Raw genomic sequence first — 23979 nt, 5'->3', positions numbered from 1 at the left:
TTCAGAAGGAAGAGAGTTTATTGCAATAAAAATCATTTTGTCACAGTACAAAAATATTGGTGCTGAGAAAGAGCTTACTTGTATTTTATAAAACACTGAATATGAAAATGAAATTAGCTTAATGGCGTTTGTTCACTCTGGAGGAACGAGATATTTACATATATCTTTGCTTCGGACAACATTAGTATGATCTTAGTACATACATTTGAAACCATAAACATGGGTTCCTTGGGGTCCAAATCATACAATAAAAACTCTCTTTACTTGGCCACTGGGGCCTAGGAGAGGAGGCAAGGGAGGCTCCTGCAGGGACTGGAGGGTGACAGAGGCCCTGTTTCAGCCCAAAGACCTTTGAGGAGAAGAATGGTGACAGGGAGGGATTTGGCCATTTCGATCATGGGCGCTTTCTTGAAAGAATGCATGTTGAACCAGAGACATGAGTTTGGGTCACACTTCCACTAGTGTCTGCTGCCCTCTGCTATTTCTGTCTTTACCACCTATGCTACAGGAGCCCAAAGACTTCCTCACATGTTGGCTGGGAACAAGGACAAATGCATTCCCTCAAAATGAGAAGTAACAGTTGGAAGAAATATGCATACAGGTTGGGAAGGAATGTTAGCTTCCCAAGAGGCGTGTGAGATGTCTTGGAGGAGGCTCCTCACTCCCTGAGGTCAATGCAGAACAAGACCATGTCAGAGCAGCGGTGCTTTGTGTAGGTCACTGTCTGTGGTCAAAGGACCATTCAGTTTCTTGATTTAGCCCCTAATGTCACCTTTATAAATCAGCCCTCATTTCTTGTTCACATTTCATCTTCAAAAGAACAATTAAAAATCTCCTACGGATATCACAACTATTGCTAAAGTTGACAGATGGGTACTTAATACATTATCATTAATTCAAATGTGAAAAATTTAAAAATAGCAAGTCTGCATCATTAGTTTCCAGTAGCACTTATACATTACTAGAAAACACATTTAATTCTATGCTCAAGTTAGTAATATGAAAACACATTTAATTCTATGCTCAAATTAATAATTTTTATATAGTATCCATTTCAATTTTGAAATTTGAATTTAGAAGCGGTTTATTCAGAATTTTAAACTATCAAAGTATGATATAGAAGGAGCTATACAGAAATGAGAAATGCACCTCTTTGAATAAGCAATGTACCTAGTATGATACTTTTAAAAGATACTCATTAATTTCTCATTCATTCAGAAAATTTGCCGAATGCCCACTGTGTGCAAGGCACTGGACTAGGTGCTATGGGTATGTAGTTGAATAAAGAACAATCCTGCCTTCAGGAGCTTACAAACTTTTCAAGATACTGTATAACAGGTAAGTAAGAAACGATTCCTAATGTAAAGAGGAGCGAATACTTCTTGCATTGAGGATTAGTTTGGTTGTCTTTGCGAAAGCTTCTTTCTTTTCATAATATGCGGCCTCATTTACAAATACTGGGTACACAGTACTGTCTCCGCCCAATGGAATACTCTTTCCCTCAAGAGTTAAAAACACAGGATCCCCAGGGTGCAGCGGTTTCCAGTCTTGATCCTTTCAGGAAACAATTAAAATATATAAGTTACATTTGGGTCTTCCCTCTTGCTTTTAAAGTCTTAAGTTGGGCTCTAGACAAATAACAAATTATAGCATTGTATAAAAAAGGAGATGCCTGAGAGATGTGTTGGGAAGCACATGAGTGTTCTGAGCTGAGACTGAGCCATTAATCTGGGCAGCAGTTGTAAGAGTTGCCCATTTAATTTTTATAACTGATACGTGTAATTAGAGTTTGCTTCAATACCAAATTTGCCTTAAATGTTGTCAAAGGCAGTAGAATATTAAAGGGCAAAACTAAATGTGCGTCTCCCAAAGTGTATATTCTATCTCTTGCTAGCTGAAGTTGAATTCTGTTCAGCAAAATTTAGGAAATATCCATTTAAGAGCCTTTAGTGTGCTGGACATTATACTGCTGGGGTGTGTACCATTATGCCTGCCTGCAAAGGGATTCTATTTGGTTGGAGCTCCAGAGGGGAGGCGGGGATGGGCTGGGGCAAGTCTAAGATAAGGTGAATGTACCCCGTGGTAACAACTGAGTTATCGGAAAGGTCTCGCATTAGGGATCTGGACCGTTGAACCCTCACGCACTAATGATGTCACATCACAGGAACCCTAAACCAGTCTTTCCCAAACTCTGACATGTTTGCAGATGGTGTATGGATTTTGTTAAAACGCAGATTCAGATTCTATAGGGCAGGGGTAGGGCCTCAGAGTTTGTACTTTTAACATTTCCCAGCAGCACCTGGGAGTTTACTAGAAAAGCACAATTTTACTCCCCACTGCAAACTTACTAAATCAAAATCTTCACGTTAACAAATCCCCAGAGATTCACAGGCACAACATTAAAATTTGGGCAACACTGCATTATGGCAATTTTCTCAACCGTGACTGCACATTGTAATCACTTGGGATGTTTAAAAAATATAGATTAGTAGAGGGGCTGGGTGCATTACAGATGCATGAAATCAGCATCTCAAGGGCAGGGCTCAGGCATCATTAATTAAAAAAAAGTTATTTCAAAATTTACATACGGTAAAATTTATTCATTTTTTGCATAGCTCTATGAGTTCAGACATAGGCATAAAATAGAGTCAGGTAATCATACAATATGTAACGAAGGTGCATGGTTCTACCACACGCCTCCTTCGCTACCCTCACACTACTTATTTATAGGTCACTATTGGTTGGTTTTGTGTTTTACAGCCCCAGGTGATTCCTCAGGACAGTGTGTTGGAAACTTCTCTGGAGCAGTGATTTTCAGCCAGAGATGTGCTTCTAGAACAAGTGACGCTGCTTCTTTGCCACACCTGTGGGAATTCCAAGGGTGTGCAGGGCTACCCAAACCTAAGCCACATGAACATCACCCGGTGAACCTAATGCATTTCCTGTGTCCACCTTGATGAATTAAATCAGAATCTCTGGGGATGGGACCTGGCAATCAAGATGTTTTCAAAGCTCCTCATGTGATTCTCCTGCAGCGCAAGTTTGAGAAGCACTGCTTTGGTAGCTTTTGTAACAGGTTCCAAGCCTTTGGGGGTCTATCCTCTAGATCACTCCAGTGAACATCCCTGATTGAGAACCCCATCACTCTTAGAGCAAAACCTGGACTGTGTCTCTAGCTCCAGAGTCTACTGTCCTCTCTGTTCATTCCCTACTCTCCATTGACATTGGTCTTGCTGTTCCTCAAACACACCAAGTCTGTTCCAGCCTTAGGGCCTTTGGACTTGTCTTCCAAGTGGCTGACTTCTCATGGTTCAGGTTCCAGATTCAAAGCTGTCATCTCAGACGGAGCTCTTTCAGACCATTCCATCTAACAGGAACCCTCTGTTAGGCTCTATTACTCTGTTATTTCTCTTATAGTACTCATTACAATTTGAAATGATCTGGTTTATGTGTTGTTTATTTATTCATGCTCTGTTCTCCCCTGATTAGTATGCAAGCTCTGTGAGGGACCTTGTCTATCTGGAATCTTGGGGCCCAGAACAGGCTTAGCAGTCATTCAAATATACTTATTGCAATAATTAATGAATCACTTGTTTGGTTGGATCAATACCATCCTTCCTTTCAAGATCTACTACTAACCCTGTTTGTTACTGATCTCTGCCTCACTTCTCAGCCTCTACAGCATGATTTTTATACTCTTCAAGGATCATTGAGGAATACAAATATCAAAAACAAAAATCCTGTGCTGTAGCCAGTTATGACACCTACATCTTGGCCTGTTTCTGTGCTTGCTATTTTTGTTACCTGTAGTGCTTCCTCTCTCTCTCCCTCAATCTTTATCTTTCTTTCCTTTAAATCACTGTGCCCCTTCTTCTGGTTTCTACCTGGATCCCACTAAGCCACAAAGCACAATTTGCTCCACTTGTCTGTATTTTTAGGGCAGGCTACTTTATTAAGTTGTAAGTCTGGATCAGTGGCTTTCTACCTCGATTACCCAGGCCAATAAGATCAGATGATCTGAGTGGGATCCTGGCACCATTATGTCTCAAAGGCTCTCTAGGCATGTAGAGCCAGAGTTGAAAGCCCCAGACTAGATAACTCGCCAGGTCTCTTCCATCTCTGATGTCTGAGGGTGAGTAGGGGACTCACGATGGGAACAGATGTTTTAGGTTTTGGAATCCTTGCTCCTCCTTTTTTCTACATTTACCTTTTCCAGATTTAAACCTCTGACACCCTCCCAAGAGCCTTTTGTTCTCCCTTAATTATCCAATAATTGATCAAACAAGACAAGGAAGAGATACTGGGGTTCTGAGGAAAGTGAGGAATGCTGGCGGAAAACACTGCAAAGAAAGAGGTTCTGAGTGTTTTGCTCTAACTTATTCAGTGCTGATCACAAGGAGGTGGCAGCAACGTGGTCAACTGCAAAGAACATTAGTTCTGGATCTGCCACTGATAGCTGTATGACTACGGGAAAGATCTAATTTCTGAACCTCTGTTTTCTTTTCTTTCTTTCTTTCTTTCTTTCTTTCTTTCTTTCTTTCTTTCTTTCTTTTTTTTTTTTTTTGAGTGTAGTTGACTTACAATGTTACATTAGTTTCAGGTGTACAACATAGTTTATACCTTCTGCTCTGCTCACTGCAAGTGTAGCTATCATCTGCCATGATATAGCCCTATCACACCTCCACTGACTATATTCCCTGTGCTGTGCCTTTTATCCCACGATTGATTCATACCATAACTGGAAGCCTCTGTCAGCCTCAGTTTTCTTGTGTTTAAATAGATAAAATAATTCCAAGTGCAATGGGCAGGAATTTCACCTTCCCTGAGAGGCCTTGTCAGACCCCTTCCTTTCTACCTCATTATTCTGGTATAGCATCTGGTTATCTTGTTTTCCAAAACCACAGTTTAGAGTTTGGGATATCAATACCATAAATACCACAAGAGTATAGGCCATGTGCGCAGATGTATCCCCAGAGTTAGCCCAAGCTCTACTCGATAAACATTTACTGAATGAAGGTCTGAATACTCTACCTACACTGCAGTGTTTTTGAGTACCCAAATGTGCTAATGTATGCAAAATGGATTATAAGGTGTAAAGTTCTATTTGGGGACATCTGGGTGGCTAAGTGGTTGAGCGTCTGCCTTTGGCTCAGGTCATGATTCTGGAGTCCCAGGATTGGGTCCTGCATTGGGCTCCCTGCATGGAGCCTGCTTCTCCCTCTGCCTGTGTCTCTGCCTCTCTCTCTGTGTCTCTCATGAATAAAGTCTTTAAAAAAATAAAGTTCTTTTTGAAAGTTGGGTCTCATTATTTTGAATGTTAAACAAAAAAACAGCAAATGCTACCTGCAGATTAGGGTGGATCAGAGCAGCAATATCTCCATTTTCATTCCTGGGATAGTCAACTTTCTCCATTATTTTATAGACTTCAATAGCACAAGGAGGAAATTCTTTTCCTATGGTGAAAACAATATGTATAATTAGTGACTAAAAATGCTTCTTGAAAAAAAGGAAGTTGACACTTTAGGGAACAACAGCAACCAAACAATGAAGATAGACAACTACAGGAAGAACATACCATGTTAGTTAAGGATATTCATAAACAACATTTGACCAAAAGAAGTTCTCAAACTATTTCTATTAGTACACTGTGCACAAACACACTAAAGGATAGATGTAGAAAACAGAACTTGAGAAGCCAGTGTAGGAGAAAGGGAGGCTAGGATGGGAGTCAGGATACCCAGGCTTTAACCTAGCTGTGCAATCTCAAGCAAGATGCTTCCCTTCTTGAGGCTCACTTTCTTCACCTGTCCAATGAAAGTTTTGAACTGCCTTATCTTGGAGGCCCTTCCAACTCTGACATTCTATGATCATAGAACCTCAGGAGGATTTCCGGCAGGTTAGATGACTTCAGCAGCAGGCCCCATCTCTCTTAACTAAGTATTGTGAGACCTCAGAATGCACGCAGCCTGCCAATAGTGGGGTCCTACTTCCAAAGATGCAGCAACATTAAACAGCCCAACGGCCAGAAACTTGGAAAAGGAGTAGTTTACATGTATGTCAGACAACTCTGAGCAACCAGGACGACCCGATACTGTACTATGTTTGCAACTCAAAGGAAAATCTTCTTTTGTCTTTAGAGCAGAAAGCGCAGCCAGGATTGGACTGTGGAGATCCTGTGATTGCTTCTGTATCCTTTAGCTTTTGCTGCTTCACACACTACCCCAGAACTCGGTGGTGTCATATGGTGACCTTCAATTTAGCTCATGGTTCTGCGGGTTGTTTGGGTAGTTCATCCGGTTTAGGCTGGCTTGCTGATTTCTGACTGGCTTGCTCATGCATTTGTGATGTGCTGGCAGGTCAGCTGGGGGCTGGATGACCTATGATGTCTTACTCTCATGTCTGGCATTCGACAGGCTGTCAGCTGGAGCTAGGGTGTCTGAGTTCTTTGCTTCATCACCTCCCATTATTCAGCAGGTGAGGCTAGGCGAGGCTGACCCACGTACTGGCAGTACAGGGTGCCTAAGGGGAGCAAGAGAGTAAGCTCTAGCGCACAAGTCCTTTTCACATTTCTCCTGTGGCACAAAACACATAACGCAGCCACGCCAGATTCAGCAGGTAGGGAAATAGACTTCATTTCTTGGTAGAAGGATCTAAAACACCACATTGTAAAAGCACAGACTCAGGGAACAATTTGTGGCCATTTTTACAATCTACCCCATTCTCCAGGTGAAGATGGAAACTTATTAGGTGTCATCTCCTTAAAGTAGAAGGTCCATGGGAGGAAAGGAAAAAGTGCTAGAATACAAAGGAGCATGTTTTTGCTACTTCAAATCTCAGAGTTCAAAGGAGCCTCAAATGCCCAACTTCATCAGTGCTTGAGTCTTCTCTATATCTTTCCAGCCAAGTGGTCATCTTACTCTGGCTTGGACAGCCTCACAAAGTGTGGTCCATTCCATTGTTAGCATTGTTAATTAGAAATTTCGGTTTCTAGGTAACTTTATCCCACTGATTCTATTCTGCCCTCAGAGTCACAGAAAACATCTAATTGTTTTCCAATATAGTACTTCTAAAACTCTAATATAAAGTCTTCTTTTGCCAGTCTGAACACTCTTATTCACTATTCATATGTGGTCACATTCATGAGCTTGTATGGGAAGGTGCTTTGTAAACTGAAGTTTTATGCACGTCTTAGGGATTATTCTTATTACGGTTTTCAAACTCTTTAGCATTCTCAATTTTCTCCTTGGCCTACCTCTAGTTCATAGATGCTCCTCCTGAAATATGGACTCAGAATTTATTCACAGTTCCCCAAGTGATGTTTATTCAATGCAGAAGAGAGACCATCATCTCCTTTATTCTGGGCTTTTTTTTTTTTTTTAAAGATTTTATTTATTTATTCATGATAGTCACAGAGAGAGAGAGAGAGAGAGAGGCAGAGACACAGGCCGAGGGAGAAGCAGGCTCCATGCACCGGGAGCCCGACGTGGGATTCGATCCCGGGTCTCCAGGATCGCGCCCTGGGCCAAAGGCAGGCACCAAACCGCTGCGCCACCCAGGGATCCCTTTTTTTTTAAACATAAAAGCAAACTTTACACCTGAAATGTACTTAACTTAAAACATTTGCTTTGGGCAACTGTTAAAAATTGTCAGGACTTTTTGGGTCCACCTTTTGACCCTGGATATTTTCCTGCAAGCTTCCTGCCACTTTTCATTTATATATAAGTATGTCACATATATCTTTATCCAACTTACTAATAGTTTTGAGTAGCACAGAGTCAAGGATGGAGCTCTTCTGCACATTTCTAGAGATTTTTCTCTAGGTGGTTATCCCTTTGTCAGCATTCTTTGGATTATGGTGCTCTTTCCATGTTAGTTAAAAATCCACCAAACTAGAAAGTCAAAATTAATAGTGGTTTAAAATTTTTGAACTGCAGAATCCTTTGCTTAAGTGAAATGTTATAGGAAAGAGCAAAAAAACAGAACTGCTCTGGAGCTACTGTCCTGGAATGTCCCAGAGCTCTTAGAATAGCAAGAGATCCCCAACCCCTGGGGTAGAAGTCTATGGATTGTGATTTGGAAACCATGTTTTCCCATTCAGATCTGTGGCCTTCTACCTGGATACATAATTTCTTAACATATTGTAGTCCCACACTTATTATTTGAAGGGTTTCTTGTGAATTAGTGGTTGCCTTCCCAACACCAGGTCTATTTGAGACTATAGACCCTCTTCTCAGATAAAGATGGTAAAAAGCTGATTTTCAGTCTTTATGACTTTGGAGTCAAAAGATTCCCAAGTACAGAAGAAATTCCTGTGATTGCAATAGGGTGCACAATCTACCGTTAAGGAATTAAATGCCCCATGACACTGAACTCTTCTCCAGCTTTGTCTCTATAATGACCCACTCCACAATAATTTCAATTCAGCCTTCTGGAATAATTATTTACATAGTCTCTCTCTTTCTCTCTTTAAATAATTTTTTTTAAGTTTTAAAAGTTTTATTAAATTTTTTAAATTTTAATTCCAGGATAGTTAATATACAGTGTTATATTAGTTTCAGGTCTCTTTGGTTTTATTTTAATTACACCTTATTCTAAAAACAAAAAAATTACACCTTATTTTAAAAATTTAAAGTAAATTTATTTTTAGTAATTAATAGACCTTTTCCTGAAGTTTTAGGTTTACCAAATAAATGAGCAGATAGTAGAGTTCCATATATCACTCCACCATCAGCCTCATTTAATTATTTTTTAATTACACAAATAACACATGAATGCATCATTCACTTCAAAACAGAACAAAATTAACCTGTTTTTTCCTCCCCTCCCCAGTAATCACTGTTACCAGTTTGGTGTGTTTTCTTCTAGGACTTTTCCTGTGCATTAGCATATATATAAGTATTCTAGTAAGCATTTATCATTATTATTCTGAAGAAAATTGGTATGCTGCATGTTTTGGTCTGTAGCTTGCTTTCTGTAATTAACAATGTATTTTGAAGATCTTTCCACATTAGTTTATTGAATTGCTCACCGATGGATCAATATTCAGGTCATTTATATTGTTTTCCTCTTACTAGTGAAGCTGATACCCACCCTTGCATATGACCTATTGGGTATCCATGTGCTTGTGTTTCTTTGAGATATGGAATTGCTGGGTCATAGGATTTGTGCATTTCAAAAAGTTGATGCTGTAAAAATTCTCTCTAAAGTGTCCTTACCAATTTATACTAGCATAGATGAGAGCACCCTCTTTTCCTATGCCCTTACCAACAGTTAATATTATCAGATTTTCATATTTTTTCACTCTAATGGGAGAGAATAGTTTCTCATTTTAATTTGCATTTCTCTGATTACTAGTGATATTGGACACCTTTCATATGTTTAATGGACATTTGTACTGGAAATTAGTAGGAAAATGAGAATTTTATTTGGGGAGCTTTATCTGGTAGTTGCTTTTCTTAAATGTGTCTATTCTAGTCATTGAGGAATGGCTGAAGTGAATAACATTTTTAAAAAGCATCTATTATCATGATCATGGCAAATTTGACAATTGCTATTTCAATGTTTAGTGATTAAGTCACTATGTGTGCTCATTCCAGCTCTTTTTTTCTGATTTATTTATACACATACACACTAACAAGGAAACAATTCCTACCTCCTACTTACCTTCATTGAAATTATGTATAAAATCAAGAGCATACTTAATCATTTTTCTCATTTGATCCAAAATATCAGCTCTCAGAACCCCTTGAGGTTGGGGACCAACTTCTATACCTCGGTACAGAGGGGAAATAGTCACATTTATATAAGTATTACAATATATTATAAAGTTGAGCATTTTAATATATCAAGATCTATGATCCTATCATTAAAATTATTAGAAAGGTAGACCATGTAGCATCACAGGAAATATTTGAGACAATGTTAGGCAAAAAATAAAAGCAGAACATTTACATGTACATGTTATGAGCATAGTGAACTAAGACTGGGAGAGATCATGGAAAAATATCAAAGAATTATATTAGAGTAGTAAAACTTTGGGGTCATTTTTCTTTAAATTTCCTTAAATATTGTCAAAATATTTAAATATCATAATATTGAAAACGTAACTGGAGTAGACAAATTTATATTGACAAAATAATTGGTGGACACAAAGAGAAACTGTCATAGACCTATTCCTTAGTTTTGACAGGAAGAAAGTCATCCATTTAAGTCACAGAAATCTAGAGCCATGGATGTAAGTCAACATGACAATCTATGTGACCCTAGAGCAACAATCTTGCCCTTAGCATAACAACCCATCCTGACATGATAGTGCAATAGTGTTAGTTTTCCTTAGAATGGATTTGTATCCATTTCTTTTCACTCCAAACCCAATCCATCCTAATATCTACAAAATACTCTTCCTCTAAATGAAATATTTAGTCACTCCCCTCCTGTTCCAGTCTCCCATACAGTCATCCTTCTAGTTCTTACCTTCTCTACTTTTAAACCATTGACCAAGTATAAAATCATTCATTCTCTTTCACTCAATTCATATGTATTCATATACATTCCTTTTGTCCATTTTATTTTCACCCACTTCTTTTATTTCTTAATTCACAAAACTTTTCTGTATTTGATCTTCATTTTTTTATTTGTTGTGCTTAGCTTTCTTGTATACACGTTTCGACTATGTTTAAGCATGTAGTGTTAAGTGTGGCCGAGGTATGCATCTTGTGTATAAATGATTTGTACAGACATGCAAAAATGTATTCAAGGATATGTTGTGGAAGACATTGTTAGTTGCCAATCCAAAAGCCATTCCACCTTCCCCCTTTCTAACAGAGTCCTGATTTTGGTTGAGAATCCAATCTTCCAGGTAAGGGCACTTTTCTCCAGCTCAGGTGTAAATGTGAGTAATATAAGTCATCACAGTACTCCCAGTACCCTAGTTATTGAGAATGGATATGTGACCTGGTTTTGACAAATGGTTACAACAGAAGGTTTGTGAGGGGAGTTCCTAAGAACTTTCTTAAACCCACTAGATACTGTCTTGTTGGCATATGATGCCTAAAATTACAGTGGGCATCTTGTGGCCATGGATTGCTTAAAAAAAAATGGTGCTAAAGATGGTAGACTAGAAAGATAAAAAGAACCTACCCCCTCATAATGCTGTTGAGCTATTAGATAAAATAATAAATTTATTTTATTGCTTAAGCCATTTGTTTTTTTTAATTTTTTTTGATTTTTATTTATTTATGATAGTCACACACACACACACACACAGAGAGAGAGAGAGAGAGAGAGGCAGAGACACAGGCAGAGGGAGAAGCAGGCTCCATGCACTGGGAGCCCCATGTGGGATTCAATCCCAGGTCTCCAGGATCACGCCCTGGGCCAAAGGCAGGCGCCAAACCTCTGCGCCACCCAGGGATCCCTGCTTAAGCCATTTGTGAGATAGAAGGTGTGGTGTGGGCAGTCCTATGTGGAGAGCAGATATGATGGGTAAGAGTGGGTGTCTTACCCAGCAGAGTCAGTTATTAAAGGGTTTTTTCCTTTCTGATTGTGAGTGAAATATAATAGGGTTGCCATATTTTCTAAACCAGCAATTAACTTTGACACAAGATCCTGTATCAGAGAAAAATGTTTAAATTTGTAGAAAATGGCCACAGCATAGTCTGAGTGGAGCTAAAGAAGTAATGGTCATAAGAGTAAATCTTCTGAGTCTCAAATGAGGCCATGATGGATCTGGGAGAGTTAGTAGAAGACTCTGTCTAGTTTCTCTTCCATTTGTGTGTGTGTGTGTGTGTGTGTGTGTGTGTGCATGTGTGTGTGCGCCAATGCACAGGTGAGAGACAGAAACAGAAACTGAAGAAGATTCTAGGAGCGGCTGGCTGCAGCAAACTGCTTCTTTCTATAATAAAGTTTATCTAGAATGATCCTGCAACATTTCAGCTGCCTTGGCAATAGAATGCAAAGGTGGTCCTTGTCGGAGGCTAGTAGAAGCTAAAGTAAATTTGTATGGGGCAACAGTTTTGGGTATATTATAAAATGTTGAGTTGGAGATTGTTTCTCTCTGATCATTAAGTATTTTTCCCCCAATGAATGGATGGTATAAAAATATTCCAAATAAAATAGCAAAGTTACAGGGAGAACATACAATATTTCTAATTATTTATGATGATCATAATACTCTCTCATATTGAAATGTTTGAAAGGTTTTGCTCTATTTTTCAGGCCCAAACATATCGGTAGGTATTTGTTTTGGTTAAGAGCAGCATCACCCCACAAATATCATAGACCAAGACTGCGTTTCAAAGTGCAGAAATCTTTTGATTTTTTTGGTGTCCCAGAAACAAGACCTCTATTCTTTATTGCTAAGCATTTGGTTTGTTTCAAATAATTACCTATGTGTGAATATTTAGCTTACCCCAAGAGATCCCTGATTTTGCACCAAATTATCAACAATTGAATAACCAAGATAACTATAAATTCTTTTTTTAAAATAAATTTGTTTACATTGTTTGACTTTTTTTTAAGATTTTATTTATTTATTCATGAGAGACACAGAGAGAAAGGCAGAGAGAGAGAGAGAGAGAGAGAGAGGCAGAGACACAGTCAGAGGGAGAAGCAGGCTCCATGAAGGGAGCCGGACGCGGACTGGATCCCGAATCTCCAGGATCACGCCCTGGGCTGAAGGTGGCGCTAAACCGTTGAGCCACCCTGGCTACCCTGACAACTTGTTTTCAAATTAAATTGCTCTTGGGCACTGGGGGTTATTCTGTATGTTAGTAAATTGAACACCAATAAAAAATAAATAAAAATAAATAAATAAAATTGCTCTTGGTTAAAATCATTTGAGATCTAACAAAAATATTTTAAGATGTGACAGCAATTTTAATTACTATAGTATAGTCTGCAAACAATTACACTAGCAGGTCACTCAGGAAGAGAGTGGAATATAGATAAAAGAGACTGTCTGTGCAAGCCTCCATGTTGGAAGTTGCTAGAAGGCAAAGGTGAATTCACAGCCTAGAAACTGACAGGGCAAACAAGTGAATGGATAGCAAACAGTTAGTGGGAGACGTGACTGCAAATCAGGTGCCTAAGAGGAATGTTGAGAGAAAAATTTTCGTGGGTCTTTTGTGTTTCTGCATGTCTTGCCAGCAAGACACTGACTGCCTTGGTTCCAGCTTATTTTTCAAGAGTGTTTGTATAGTGAACAGTCTTGGAAGACAGAAATAATCTCTTTTTAGGCACAAAAGGTAGGCATGTTTACTGAACATTATAAAGATTCAAATTTCCTCAGCTCACTATTTCTCTCCTGGAATGTAGAAAGATGTTCAATGAAATTGAGGAAATCTGATATAGTTAGAGCCTGCCTGGAGTTAGTCTGCTTATTACTTGACAGTTATAAGGCCATAATGATAAGCAAGGTAACTATAAATATTCTTCAAGAAATAATTTTCTCAGAGTTTCACATAGGATGTATTTTGTGCAATTGTGACAATGGGAAATATGACTTACCAACAGGATACTTGGCTATAGAACGAGTGGTTGCATATTTGAGGGAAGGATGCTCAATAAGATAAACATAGCAGGGTAATGGAGCCAAAGAAGTCTGAAAAGAATTTAAAACATCTTTCTTATTATGTAAAGACCATACACTTTGTTCTCTTTGCCACTAGAGAGTCAATAATGCCTTCAATATGTTTTACTACATCAACTAAGATTAGTAAGACAGCTTTATGAAACACTCTAAGATTCAATGCTGTTATTATTGCTTTGAAAACACAGTAGTGAATGACATATGAAATTGAATTCTGCATAGCTTTCTGATAGCAGGTACATTAAATAATTCTCAAGGACCATGATCAAAGAATATGAAATAAATTTTCCTTCTGAATGGATTTGGTTATTTTTGTTTTCACCACTGGTTACAGTTTTTAGCCTCATATTGGTCACATAAAGAATTTTGTTTCTACCCCTATAGTCCAGGTCTGTGCAGATGTTAGGTGAATTCCCCCATCTCCACTTATCTGAATGAGAATTCAAGATATGCTTCCAGGTTTTGGTGACGTCAGCCATGCTGCTTCTATGCCTGGCAACTGGAGCATTCGATTCTTCCTTTAATGAGCAACAAAGAGTTGCTGCATTATGAGCTCCCACCAGAACTACTACTCCCACCAGAACTCAAGGGGAAACAGAAATAACGATTATTTTTTACTATCTGCTAGGTGTGAGGCTAAATGCTTTAAATACTTTAACTTATTTAAGGCTTTTAACAGCCATATGGGTAAGTGTTGCTATAATGCCCATTTTATACAACAAGGAAGGCAAGGTTTTGGAGTGGGGTGTCTTGTCCAAGGTTAGTGAATGAGAAAGCAAGGATTATAAGCCTAAATTCTCCTGGCTACATGGATCAAACTCTTTTCACTAAACTAGACTAGTCCTCTGGAAAGAAGAGAATCCATTACATAGAAATAGACATATATTTCATTATTTGTGGTTTTCCTTGGTTGTTATTTTTTCTAGCATTTTTTTGCTAGCTATAGGATTGCTGAATTTTTCATCTTGTAAATTTCTGAGCCTTAAAATGATTAGCTTTACGAAGTACTGGAAGAACAGATGTGTGTCGGGGTATCAGGATCAAATGCAGACAAGGGTAGAACTAAAAAGAGCCACTTCTTTCTATCACTGGCCTTTAGTCAACAGTAAGTGACTATTTCTTGAGCTTCCTAGAACTAGAATTGAGCTACTTCAACCACACCATTTTAAATGTTGGTATTAATTTTACCAAATAGCCTATGATTTGGTGGCTATCTGGATAAAAGATTTATAATTTTAAAGACTCAAGTATCCACAACTATCTTGTTATTTTATTTATTCTATGTATTATTTTACTCATTTCCTCACCTTTGTTTCTGCCTGTCAACACTGCCTTTATTCTGGTGCCCCTCCTACTCCCTCATCTCTCCTGGACCCCTTCTTCTGACCCTTTTCTGGTTGTTCAGCATCTTATAATTGACTAAAAAGTACAGGAACTATGCTAACTTATAAATTAATAACATTGACATTACCTTAATGTAATGAAACATTTGAATTAAAAGGTCATTCCTGGAATCTTCAAGAATAAGAGTGCACCCCATGTTAGAAGTAGTGTTGTGAAGGTCAAAAATAATGTCATAGGAATCTTCATTGTCTTTTGGGCCAAATAAATGATTTATTTCTTGAGCCCTTCTCACTTCATATGGTAAATCCTTTGACACTTTTTTGCTGTTATTAGGAGAAAGAAGAAGATTAACAACATCTGTGGCTAAGATAACATAAATATACAATAAGAACACAGTGTATCAGGAGCCAGTTGCCAAAACTTTAATATAAAAAATCTGTAAGGAAAGTAGAAACTTATTTGAAAACTTCATAAATAAAAAATTCCTTTTTTTTCTCCATGTGGTTTTATGTAATGGTGCATTGGTATGCTCATAACAATAGTTCATTTATGTGGCTGATCCCAGAAAGGGCATTTCAAATAGAATTTGCCATTCGACTTCAATGTTGAACAAAATTCATTCATTAACTTAATAATTTTTAAAATGTTATGTGTATTGGGCTATTTTATAGAGCTAGATTATCAAGCACACACATAATTTTTTTTTTGTCCTGTAGCTAATTTTCTACTGCACAAAAATAGTCAAGCTTAGGTGATCATGTTATCTAATTAGGGATTCTAACCGAGGTCAGGGACTACTAGTGGCCCACGGCAAACTTTACAAAGTCTGTAAACTCTAAGAAAATGCAGAAATTTGCAGGCATATGCATATATATTCTTTTTCTGGGATAAGTTTTTATCGAATTCTCAAATAAGTCTCTACCTCCCCTTAATCTTTAGGATACACTTTTTCTTACTGTACATGATGGTGATTTAAGTTTATTTTTCCTCATTAAACAAGGATTAAATTCAACCACTTCTCTGTAATTCCATCTCTTTCTGTTTCTCATTTTTGCTAGTATCTTCAAGAGCCCTACAGTTTGAACCTGGGTAATTCCTGACTGAAATGCAATCAAGAAGGTGGAACGGCCATTTTTGACTGTAAAGCAAAACTATGAGGACAAAGGCTACATACAAGGATTGTGCAGTGGGAAGATAGAAGAGACCTGTGATACTAATGATATTATTGAACCACTGCAACCAGCTCTGGACTTCCAACCTGTGCATTTATTTGTAAAAAAAAAAAAAAAAAGAAAAAAAAGAAAAGAAAACATTTATTTAAGCCACTGTTTTCAGGTTTTATTATATGCAACCAAACATAGTTCCTAATGGATAGATATGCATTTTAATGTTTTTAAGATTTATTTATTTATTTTAGAGGGGAGGGAGGGGCTGAGGGAGAGGGAAAGAGAGAGTCTCAAGCAGGCTCCCTGCTGAGCATGGACCCCCCCAATGTGGGGCTCAATCCCAGGACCCTGAGATGACTTAAGCCAAAATCAAGACTCAGCCGCCCAACCAACTGAGCCACCCAAGTGCACCTAGATATGAATTTTAAATGTTAATTCATGAAAAAACTGTACTAGATTACTCTACCTTCAATTGATTTGCTTCTAATTCTTCCTTGTGTGAATAAATGGCATCACTAGCCGCCCAGTTGCTTAGAGCTAAGGCTTAGAGTCTTGAAAGATAATGGACACTGCATTCTCCTGCCTGGGGTTTCATAGGGGGAGTCCCAAGAGATGAAGCTGAAACAATAGGTAGGGGCAGGATCCTAAAAGTCATAACAGCAATACCAAGTTACTTAAATCTACACTGGATAGTAGATTTTTAAGAATTTGCAACTGGAGACAGGCATGATAAGATCTGTCTGGTTAGGATGATCTCTCTGCTACGAGAGTCAATGGCGGGAAGGATTGGAGTAAGGCGAGATACAGAGATTCTTTAGGAAGCTACTCTAACTGTCCACAGAAGAAATAAACTAAGGAAGTTAAAATGAAGAGGAAGATTGGATTTGCAAAATATTCAATACTTGAATAAATGGGAAGATTTGGTAACTTACTAGACACAGGGCTTGAGGAACAGGGAAGGTTTCAAGTTGATTTCCATGGGGGATTTGATGGGTACTGGTGACATCACTGAGATGGTGAATATAGGGAAAGGAGTAAATTTGAGAGGGAAGACAAGAGAAGGGAATTAACTTATCTATTCTGTAACTTTCAGAATCACTCTGAGAGAGAACTGTCTAGCCTCTGAATAGTGTTGAAGTATAAGAACTAGAAAGTAAATTTAAAAGACTGCTCTCACTGAAAATGCATACTATTAGGGCATCTGGGTGGCTCAGTCAGTGAAGCATCTGCCATTGGCTCAGGTCATGATCCCAGAGTCCCAGGATGGAGCCCTGCATTGGGCTCCCTGCTTGGCAGGGAGTCTGCTTCTCCCTCTGCTCCTCACCCTGCTTGTACTCTCTCTCTTTCTTTCTCTCTCTCTCAAATAAATAAAATCTTACCAAAAAAAAAAAAAGAGAAAGACAATGCATACTATTGAGTGGTTATAGTAAGAAAACTCACCCCAGTCCATTTCAGAATTATTTGAGAAGTTAACATGCTAACTAAACGAGTTATTCTTCAACAAATTTTTGTAATATAAGAGCTAGTTAAAACCTATTTTAGGTGACCAGATAAACCTTAATTGTATCGACATACCTCAGTCATGAAGATAAAGCATTCCTGAAATTTAAATGTATGCTAGTAAAAATATTTGTTTCACAAAACATAACTAATGTATACTTTTCTCTAGAAAACCTCTATTTCATAAAGTGAGGCATATTTGTACTAAAAGTAGTAACCATATTTTCATCAGCTGTGAGATTAAATTTAAGAAACTCTAAACTGAAGTGTTTATTAGAAAATGGGTACTTAAATCCGTGCTGTGTTAGTTGCTCCTTTGCACATCTTCTACCTTGGTTGTCTTCCAACTTGTTGTGGGCAGAAACCATTTTGTACATAGCCTTGTACTCCCATGGTACCTCGCACAGTGCCCCGTGAAGAGTAGGTGTTTAATAATATTTTTAGGTAAATAAAAGAAAGTGGTAAAAAGCAAATACTAACAGCCCTATATATCTACACTAAGAGCTATAAAGATGTAAGCAAAGGGGAAATAATATTATTTATACTATGTGTTATGAATAATACCTAGAGTGTTACTATTGCATACACTGTGTGCAACGTATTATAAACCAGCTGCAATTTAAGTTCAGAAAATGCAGGTAAAGTGTCTTAGTTGCATTAAAAAATAGTAGTCAACCACCTAGAAAGCTAACAAATATGTACGCAAGCATAGTGGCAAAACACTAATAAATTACAAAAGACTATTTGATCTGTTTCTTTAAAGATACGGTTTAAAAATAAAAGCCATTATTATTTATTGTCTCCGTCTATACAGAATGCATTCAAAAAGAAAATCAGTTAAGAATTGTCTTACGTTGTGAAAAGTTTATAAAAGAGCATGTGAATGCCCAGTTTACATAGCTGAGTAATTCATAGCGGAGTATGATTAAAAGTGAAAGTGATCTTATTCACAACAGTGATTATATGTACGGGCATGTATATCATGTGCTACCCATACATGTTCTCATTCACATATACCACTTTTCACACACATACCCATACATGCACCTATGCATACAACACAAAATGTAGCCTTACCCAAGATTTTCAGGATCAAAAACTCGATTCAGGTCACAGTCAATATATCTGGTACACTTCTTCACTGCTCTTGGGTTGGTAATAAATGGTTTTACCTCCAGCCCTGTTCTCTGAATCTCAGTGTCATTCTCCAGCCAGTGCTTAACTAGAAATACTCCTGTTAATTCATTCCCGTGAGTTCCTCCAAAGATAGCAACCTTTTTAATAGGATCTTCAGTAACATGATAAGAAGTCATTTTTATCAAGTAGTTTTGTCTGATTTCTGCAATTCAGAAAAGAGATCAAATAAAACTTAATTTCTTAAGAAAAGTTTAGAAATTTAAATCCAAATGAGACTTTAACCAAAGTGCAAAGTGCAGAGTTCTCTTGAGTGGAGAATAATTTAATATTCTATCACAAGTTCTGAGCCCTGTTTATTATAGGGACACTCCCTTCTTTAGCCCTGCCCTTTACCATATTTGGATTAAAATATGCAGAGATGAACTAGATACAGCTGTTTAACTTCTTACTCCCTCACATGGTCAGTAGATCTAAATGCAATAATAAATTAGCATCTCATACTAATACAAAAATTCTGTTTTCCTTTCAGCTAGAATGTCCCCTACTGGTGCTTCTATGACCACTTGTAATAGTAAAAATAGTTTATACCTTTCTAATCCTCAAAAATTAAAAAGTTTAAAAAATGTATAAAAATAAAGAAGTGGCTAATAATATGCATGCTATTATTTGTTATTTATGTTTCCACTCACATTTAAAAATATTTCTTCTCTGAAATGAGTTCAGATCCTTTTCATATCGGAGGGCATTTGAATCTCACCTCCATAAAACAGCCAAAGGCAGGTCCTAAGGGCCTCCTATGGAAGCAGCATTGTTTCTTTCAGTATGCCTTTTCATGGTCAGAGATACAAGAACCAAATAAATGATCCCTAGGACCTAGAAATCTACTTCGAAATATGCTTTAATTTGCTTCTGATGAAGTTTGTGGTAATTCTGTCAATTTCTTTAGGATTCTTCCTCACTGTTTGCCTTAATACTAAAGGAAAAGCAGCAGGGAGTAATTTTCAGGCCTGTGTAATACCTGAAAATGTCTTGGGGCATGCTGTATATACTAACCAAATTATGAGTTTATTATAATACACAGTCTAATTTACTGGCAGAGCAGACTTTTCACTGGGATGTGTTACTCAGTAGGGGGTTTTATTAGGGGAACTATCCAGAATACTAAGATGATTACATCCCTTTGGAGAAATGACTCAGCTAAATTGGATTTGATTTCATGCTCAACCATCCAGAAAGTCAAATACGTTCAGGTACTGGAAATACTATGTACTAGTAATGCCGGATTGTCTGATAGGGGTACAACAGGAATAATACATTACAACCACAGAGAAGTTTCATTTTTAACAACATTTCCCACATGTTATCTCAGTTTCTTCATATATTCACTTTCTAAGATAGGGTGGTTGGGTATTGACATTCCCATTGTAGTGCTAAGGGAAAAGTCTCTCAGCTACCAGGAGAAATCTGGGCCTGGGACCCAAGTTTTCTGATTCTAAGCCCAGTGTTTTTTACAGAACAGGATGCTTCCTGTTATTTTTGGACTTCCCCAAAGTTCTAATTTTTCTCTTTTGGAATTCACATAAACAGTTACTACAGTGTGCTCAGGAGACAAACAAGCACACAAACAAAACACATGCTGGAGAATACAAAATGTGAATATTTCATTATATTTAATAAACTCATCCTTATATTACTCCTTTAAGAGATTATAATGCAGAGAAGGAGCAAACAACGTAATGAAATCTAAATTTACACATTAAAATTACTATTCTAACCTAAGAAAAAGCCCCTGTAGCCTTGACTTTCTATCCACATCAAAGTACACCGAACACTTCAGGGTAGAGATGCTGAAAACAAGCCTACATATAAACAAATGATAGTTGTATTGTTTACTTTGGTTTTAAGAGTTGTAACTATGGTGAATTATTAACACTTGATAATGTTTTGTTTCTCTTCTGCTGATTGTATTTAGTTCTGTCCTTTGCCCTAGTCTCTCTGGAAATGCTGCCTTGGCTATTTACTCGTAACTGGCACAAATGACCTGCATTTCATGGCTTGTTTTATGGAATTTTAACAGATCAGCACTTTGAAGCACATTCAACATTCATAAATAAAGTTTCCCTTACATGTCAAAATGAACAAGTTTGTTGAGAGTTAATTAATTGCAGTAATTCTGTCCTATACTTACCTTGTTTATTGTGTACAGAGTTTGTCTTCTGCGGAAAGCTTTATTAGAAAAAAAGGAGAGCATTTCCTTAGAACTAGAGCACCAGAGGCTTTTCATACTCTTATACCAAGTTAACTTCCAAAAGATTTTTAACTCCCTGTTTCCCAAAGCACACTAAATTTTTTAGTCCTACAAAATCTACAAATTTTTATTAGTCTAATTATTTTTTGAGAATTCAAAGAACTGATAACATACAAAGTGGAACCCTTTCTAGTTATCACCATTTCACTATTAGGTTGAGTATTTAATGTACTAAGTATTTAAAAGAATAAGCCTAATAATTTCTAGCAATACAAATGCTTTGTAGGGAAGGTGGTGGCTGATTTATTAGTAAAATAATGTAATATAAAACACAGGGAGAATAATTTTTTCATAGTCTTGGTCATCCAATAAATTTATACAAAAAGTTTTGTGGGAGACATATTTAAGATTTCATTTACAAAATGGTATGACTAGGGGATACGGAGGATCTTCTCTCCAATATCACATATAAAGTGTCTCATACATAATGCAATTGTCCAGCAGTCATGTAATCAAACTACTCTATTTAAACTTTTTCCTTCTTCTGTGGCTCTCTTGCTGTCATCCATCCTGATCAACTTTTCAGATGAAAATAAATAAATGCAACCAGAGCAAGATAGGGGATAAAACAGACAAGTTTATACACTCTTAGTAAAGATTCCACATTGCTCATGTCTGTAGTCCTGACAGATGTGGCCCAGCATGCTGCTCATAGCGGGCTTAAAGTATTTTCTTTTAAATGAGAAATCCATTTTGGGGGTGTGTGAGTGTGTGGGCTATGCGTGTATATGTATATATCAGGTCAAAACCTGCTTCCCTAAAGCTTTTACTCATTTTTTAAAAAAAATCTCCTCTTTGGAATCATGACAACTAACAAGTCTTTTCAGAAATTTTATTATGTGAAATCTTTTCTTTTCCAAATTAAATGAAGACACACACACTTCCTTCAACTTTATTCCTTAGTTTGGCATTCATACTCATTCTCCTTCTGCTTTTTTTTTTTTTTTTTTTTTTTTAAGAGAGGACGATGGGGCAGAGGGAGAAGGAGATAGAGAATCTTAAGCAGGCTCCACACACAGCTGGGAACCTGATATGGGGCTTGATTTCACAACCCTGAGATCATGACCTGAGCTGCAATCAAGAGACCAATGCTTAACCACCTGAAACACCAATGTGCCCCTCATTCTCCTTCTTTTGACCTAATCTCATTATTTAAACAATTTTTTATTAAATTCAATTAATTAACATATACTATCTTACTGGTTTTAGAAGTAGAGTTCAGTGATTCATCAGTCTTCTATAAAACCAGTGCTCATTACATCTCATGCCCTCCTTGGTGTTCATCACCAAGTTACCCCATCCCTCCACCCCTCTCCATTGACCTAATCTTACAAAAGTTGACCCTCCAACAGGCAAGGGTTAGGAGTGCTGACCTCCAAGCACTTGAAAATCCTTGTATACCTTTTGACTCCCCAACAACTTAAATTACTAACAGACTGTTGTTCATTAGAAGCCTTACCAGTGGTAAGGTATATATACATATACATATTTTGTATAATAAATAGTAAGCTGAGGGAAAAAATGTCATTAAGAAAATTCATTTGGGGAATATAAAAAATAGTGAAAGGGAATAAAGGGGAAAGGAGAGAAAATGAGTGGGAAATATCAGGGAGGGAGACAGAACATGAGAGACTCCTAACTCTGGGAAAGGAACAAGGGGTGGTGGAAAGGGGGGTGGGTGGGGGGTGAGGGGTGACGGGGTGACGGGCACTGAGGGGGGCACTTGATGGGATGAGCACTGGGTGTTATGCTATATGTTGGCAAATTGAACTCCAATAAAAAATTAAATTAAATTAAACAATCTATAAAAATAAAAAAAATTCCCTTATTTTTCTATTTCTCTTAAAAAAAGAAGAAAAAAAGAAAATTGTGAGAGAGAAAAGACATGTGCAGTGCTGCACTCTAAAAAATCCATGTATAACTGGACCTGCCCAGTTCAAACCTGTGTTGTTAAAGGGTCAACTGTACCAATACGCCTCATGGTTTCATAGTCCAAGGCCTGTGCAGATAACCTTCCTTTCATCTCTAGACCCTCTGCACGTTTTCATTCACCCACCCCAGTCTTCAAATGGTCAAAAGTTATAGTAACAACAAAATATGACCTTTGACTCCAGACAGAGCTAAGATGACCATTTCTGGCCTATAGTAGGTATTCAGAAGATAGCAGCTACTGTTTGACTTAAAAAGGGTTAACATTTCTTGGACATTTACTGTGTGCCAAGACTCTTAATACTCCTAACACTTTGAGGGCGGTTTTGATTAGTTATTGCTGTTTTACTGAGAAGGGAGATAGAGGATTAGAGGAGGTAAATAACTAGCCAAGAGCAGGGGGCCGGCAAGTGACCATCTGCCGGGGGTGGGGGGAGGTGGGGGCGTGGAGGAGCCCCACGGTCCCTGCACCGCGCTGCTCGCTCTCCCGGGTCTCCGTGCCGGTTCTCCTCACCGTGCTCGCGCAGCGCAGGCCCAGCCTTCCTGACTGCCCTCGGGTGGGCGGATTGGCAGGCCGTCCCCTAGACCCAGGCCTCAGCTCTCCCACCGGACTCCAAGCGACTTTAATTCCAAGCCCTGCCCAAGCAAGGTCAAGCAAACCCTATGACCTGGTTTTGAGGCCTTTGAGTTATTCTTTTCTGGGCGAACTCCCAGCGTCTTAAAAACGGATGTCTAGAACCTATAAAAATGTGTGTGCGCTGAGTGTTGGGCGAGCAGGCCCGGGTACGGCACAGCGGCCAACAGAACGGGTCTGTCCCTAGGGCCTTTCCTGCGCCGAGGGCCTCACACGTGCGAAATGGGAGGGGCAGGTGCGCTAACGTTCTCGTTCCCGAGAGTGGGGGGCAGGTGGCTTTCTCACCCTCCACAGACAGGGCGGCGCCATTGTGCCAGGTGGCCCCTGCGCCTGCGCAGTTGGAGGCGCGGGTAGCGGCGCGCCTGCGCAAAGC

At 38.3% G+C, this 23979-nt stretch overlaps 1 protein-coding gene across 4 annotated transcripts; it reads right to left on the bottom strand.

Moving 5' to 3' along the window:
- Positions 1 to 23973, bottom strand: ASPA (aspartoacylase). Of its 4 annotated transcripts, none has more exons than XM_038548543.1 (8): positions 23892 to 23973; positions 20924 to 20961; positions 18676 to 18937; positions 15060 to 15255; positions 13507 to 13600; positions 9664 to 9771; positions 5344 to 5453; positions 1 to 1554 (listed from the first exon to the last, which is right to left on the bottom strand). In XM_038548543.1, the coding sequence occupies exons 3-8, from the start codon at positions 18909 to 18911 to the stop codon at positions 1357 to 1359; spliced, it is 942 nt and encodes a 313-aa protein (XP_038404471.1). In that variant the 5' UTR covers positions 18912 to 18937; positions 20924 to 20961; positions 23892 to 23973; the 3' UTR covers positions 1 to 1356. The 4 variants fall into 4 exon arrangements, with proteins under 4 accessions (XP_038404471.1, XP_038404470.1, XP_038404472.1 ...); XM_038548542.1 differs by lacking the exon at positions 23892 to 23973 and adding an exon at positions 23487 to 23844; XM_038548544.1 differs by lacking the exons at positions 20924 to 20961; positions 23892 to 23973 and having other exon boundaries at positions 9664 to 9765; positions 18676 to 19079.
- Positions 23974 to 23979: the final 6 nt, after the last annotated feature.

The sequence above is a fragment of the Canis lupus genome, chromosome 9 (assembly GCF_011100685.1).
Source record: "Canis lupus familiaris isolate Mischka breed German Shepherd chromosome 9, alternate assembly UU_Cfam_GSD_1.0, whole genome shotgun sequence".
NCBI classification, from domain to species: Eukaryota; Metazoa; Chordata; class Mammalia; order Carnivora; family Canidae; genus Canis; species Canis lupus.
Note: the sequence above shows the minus strand (reverse complement) of the source record. Positions and strands in the feature narration are given on the sequence as shown.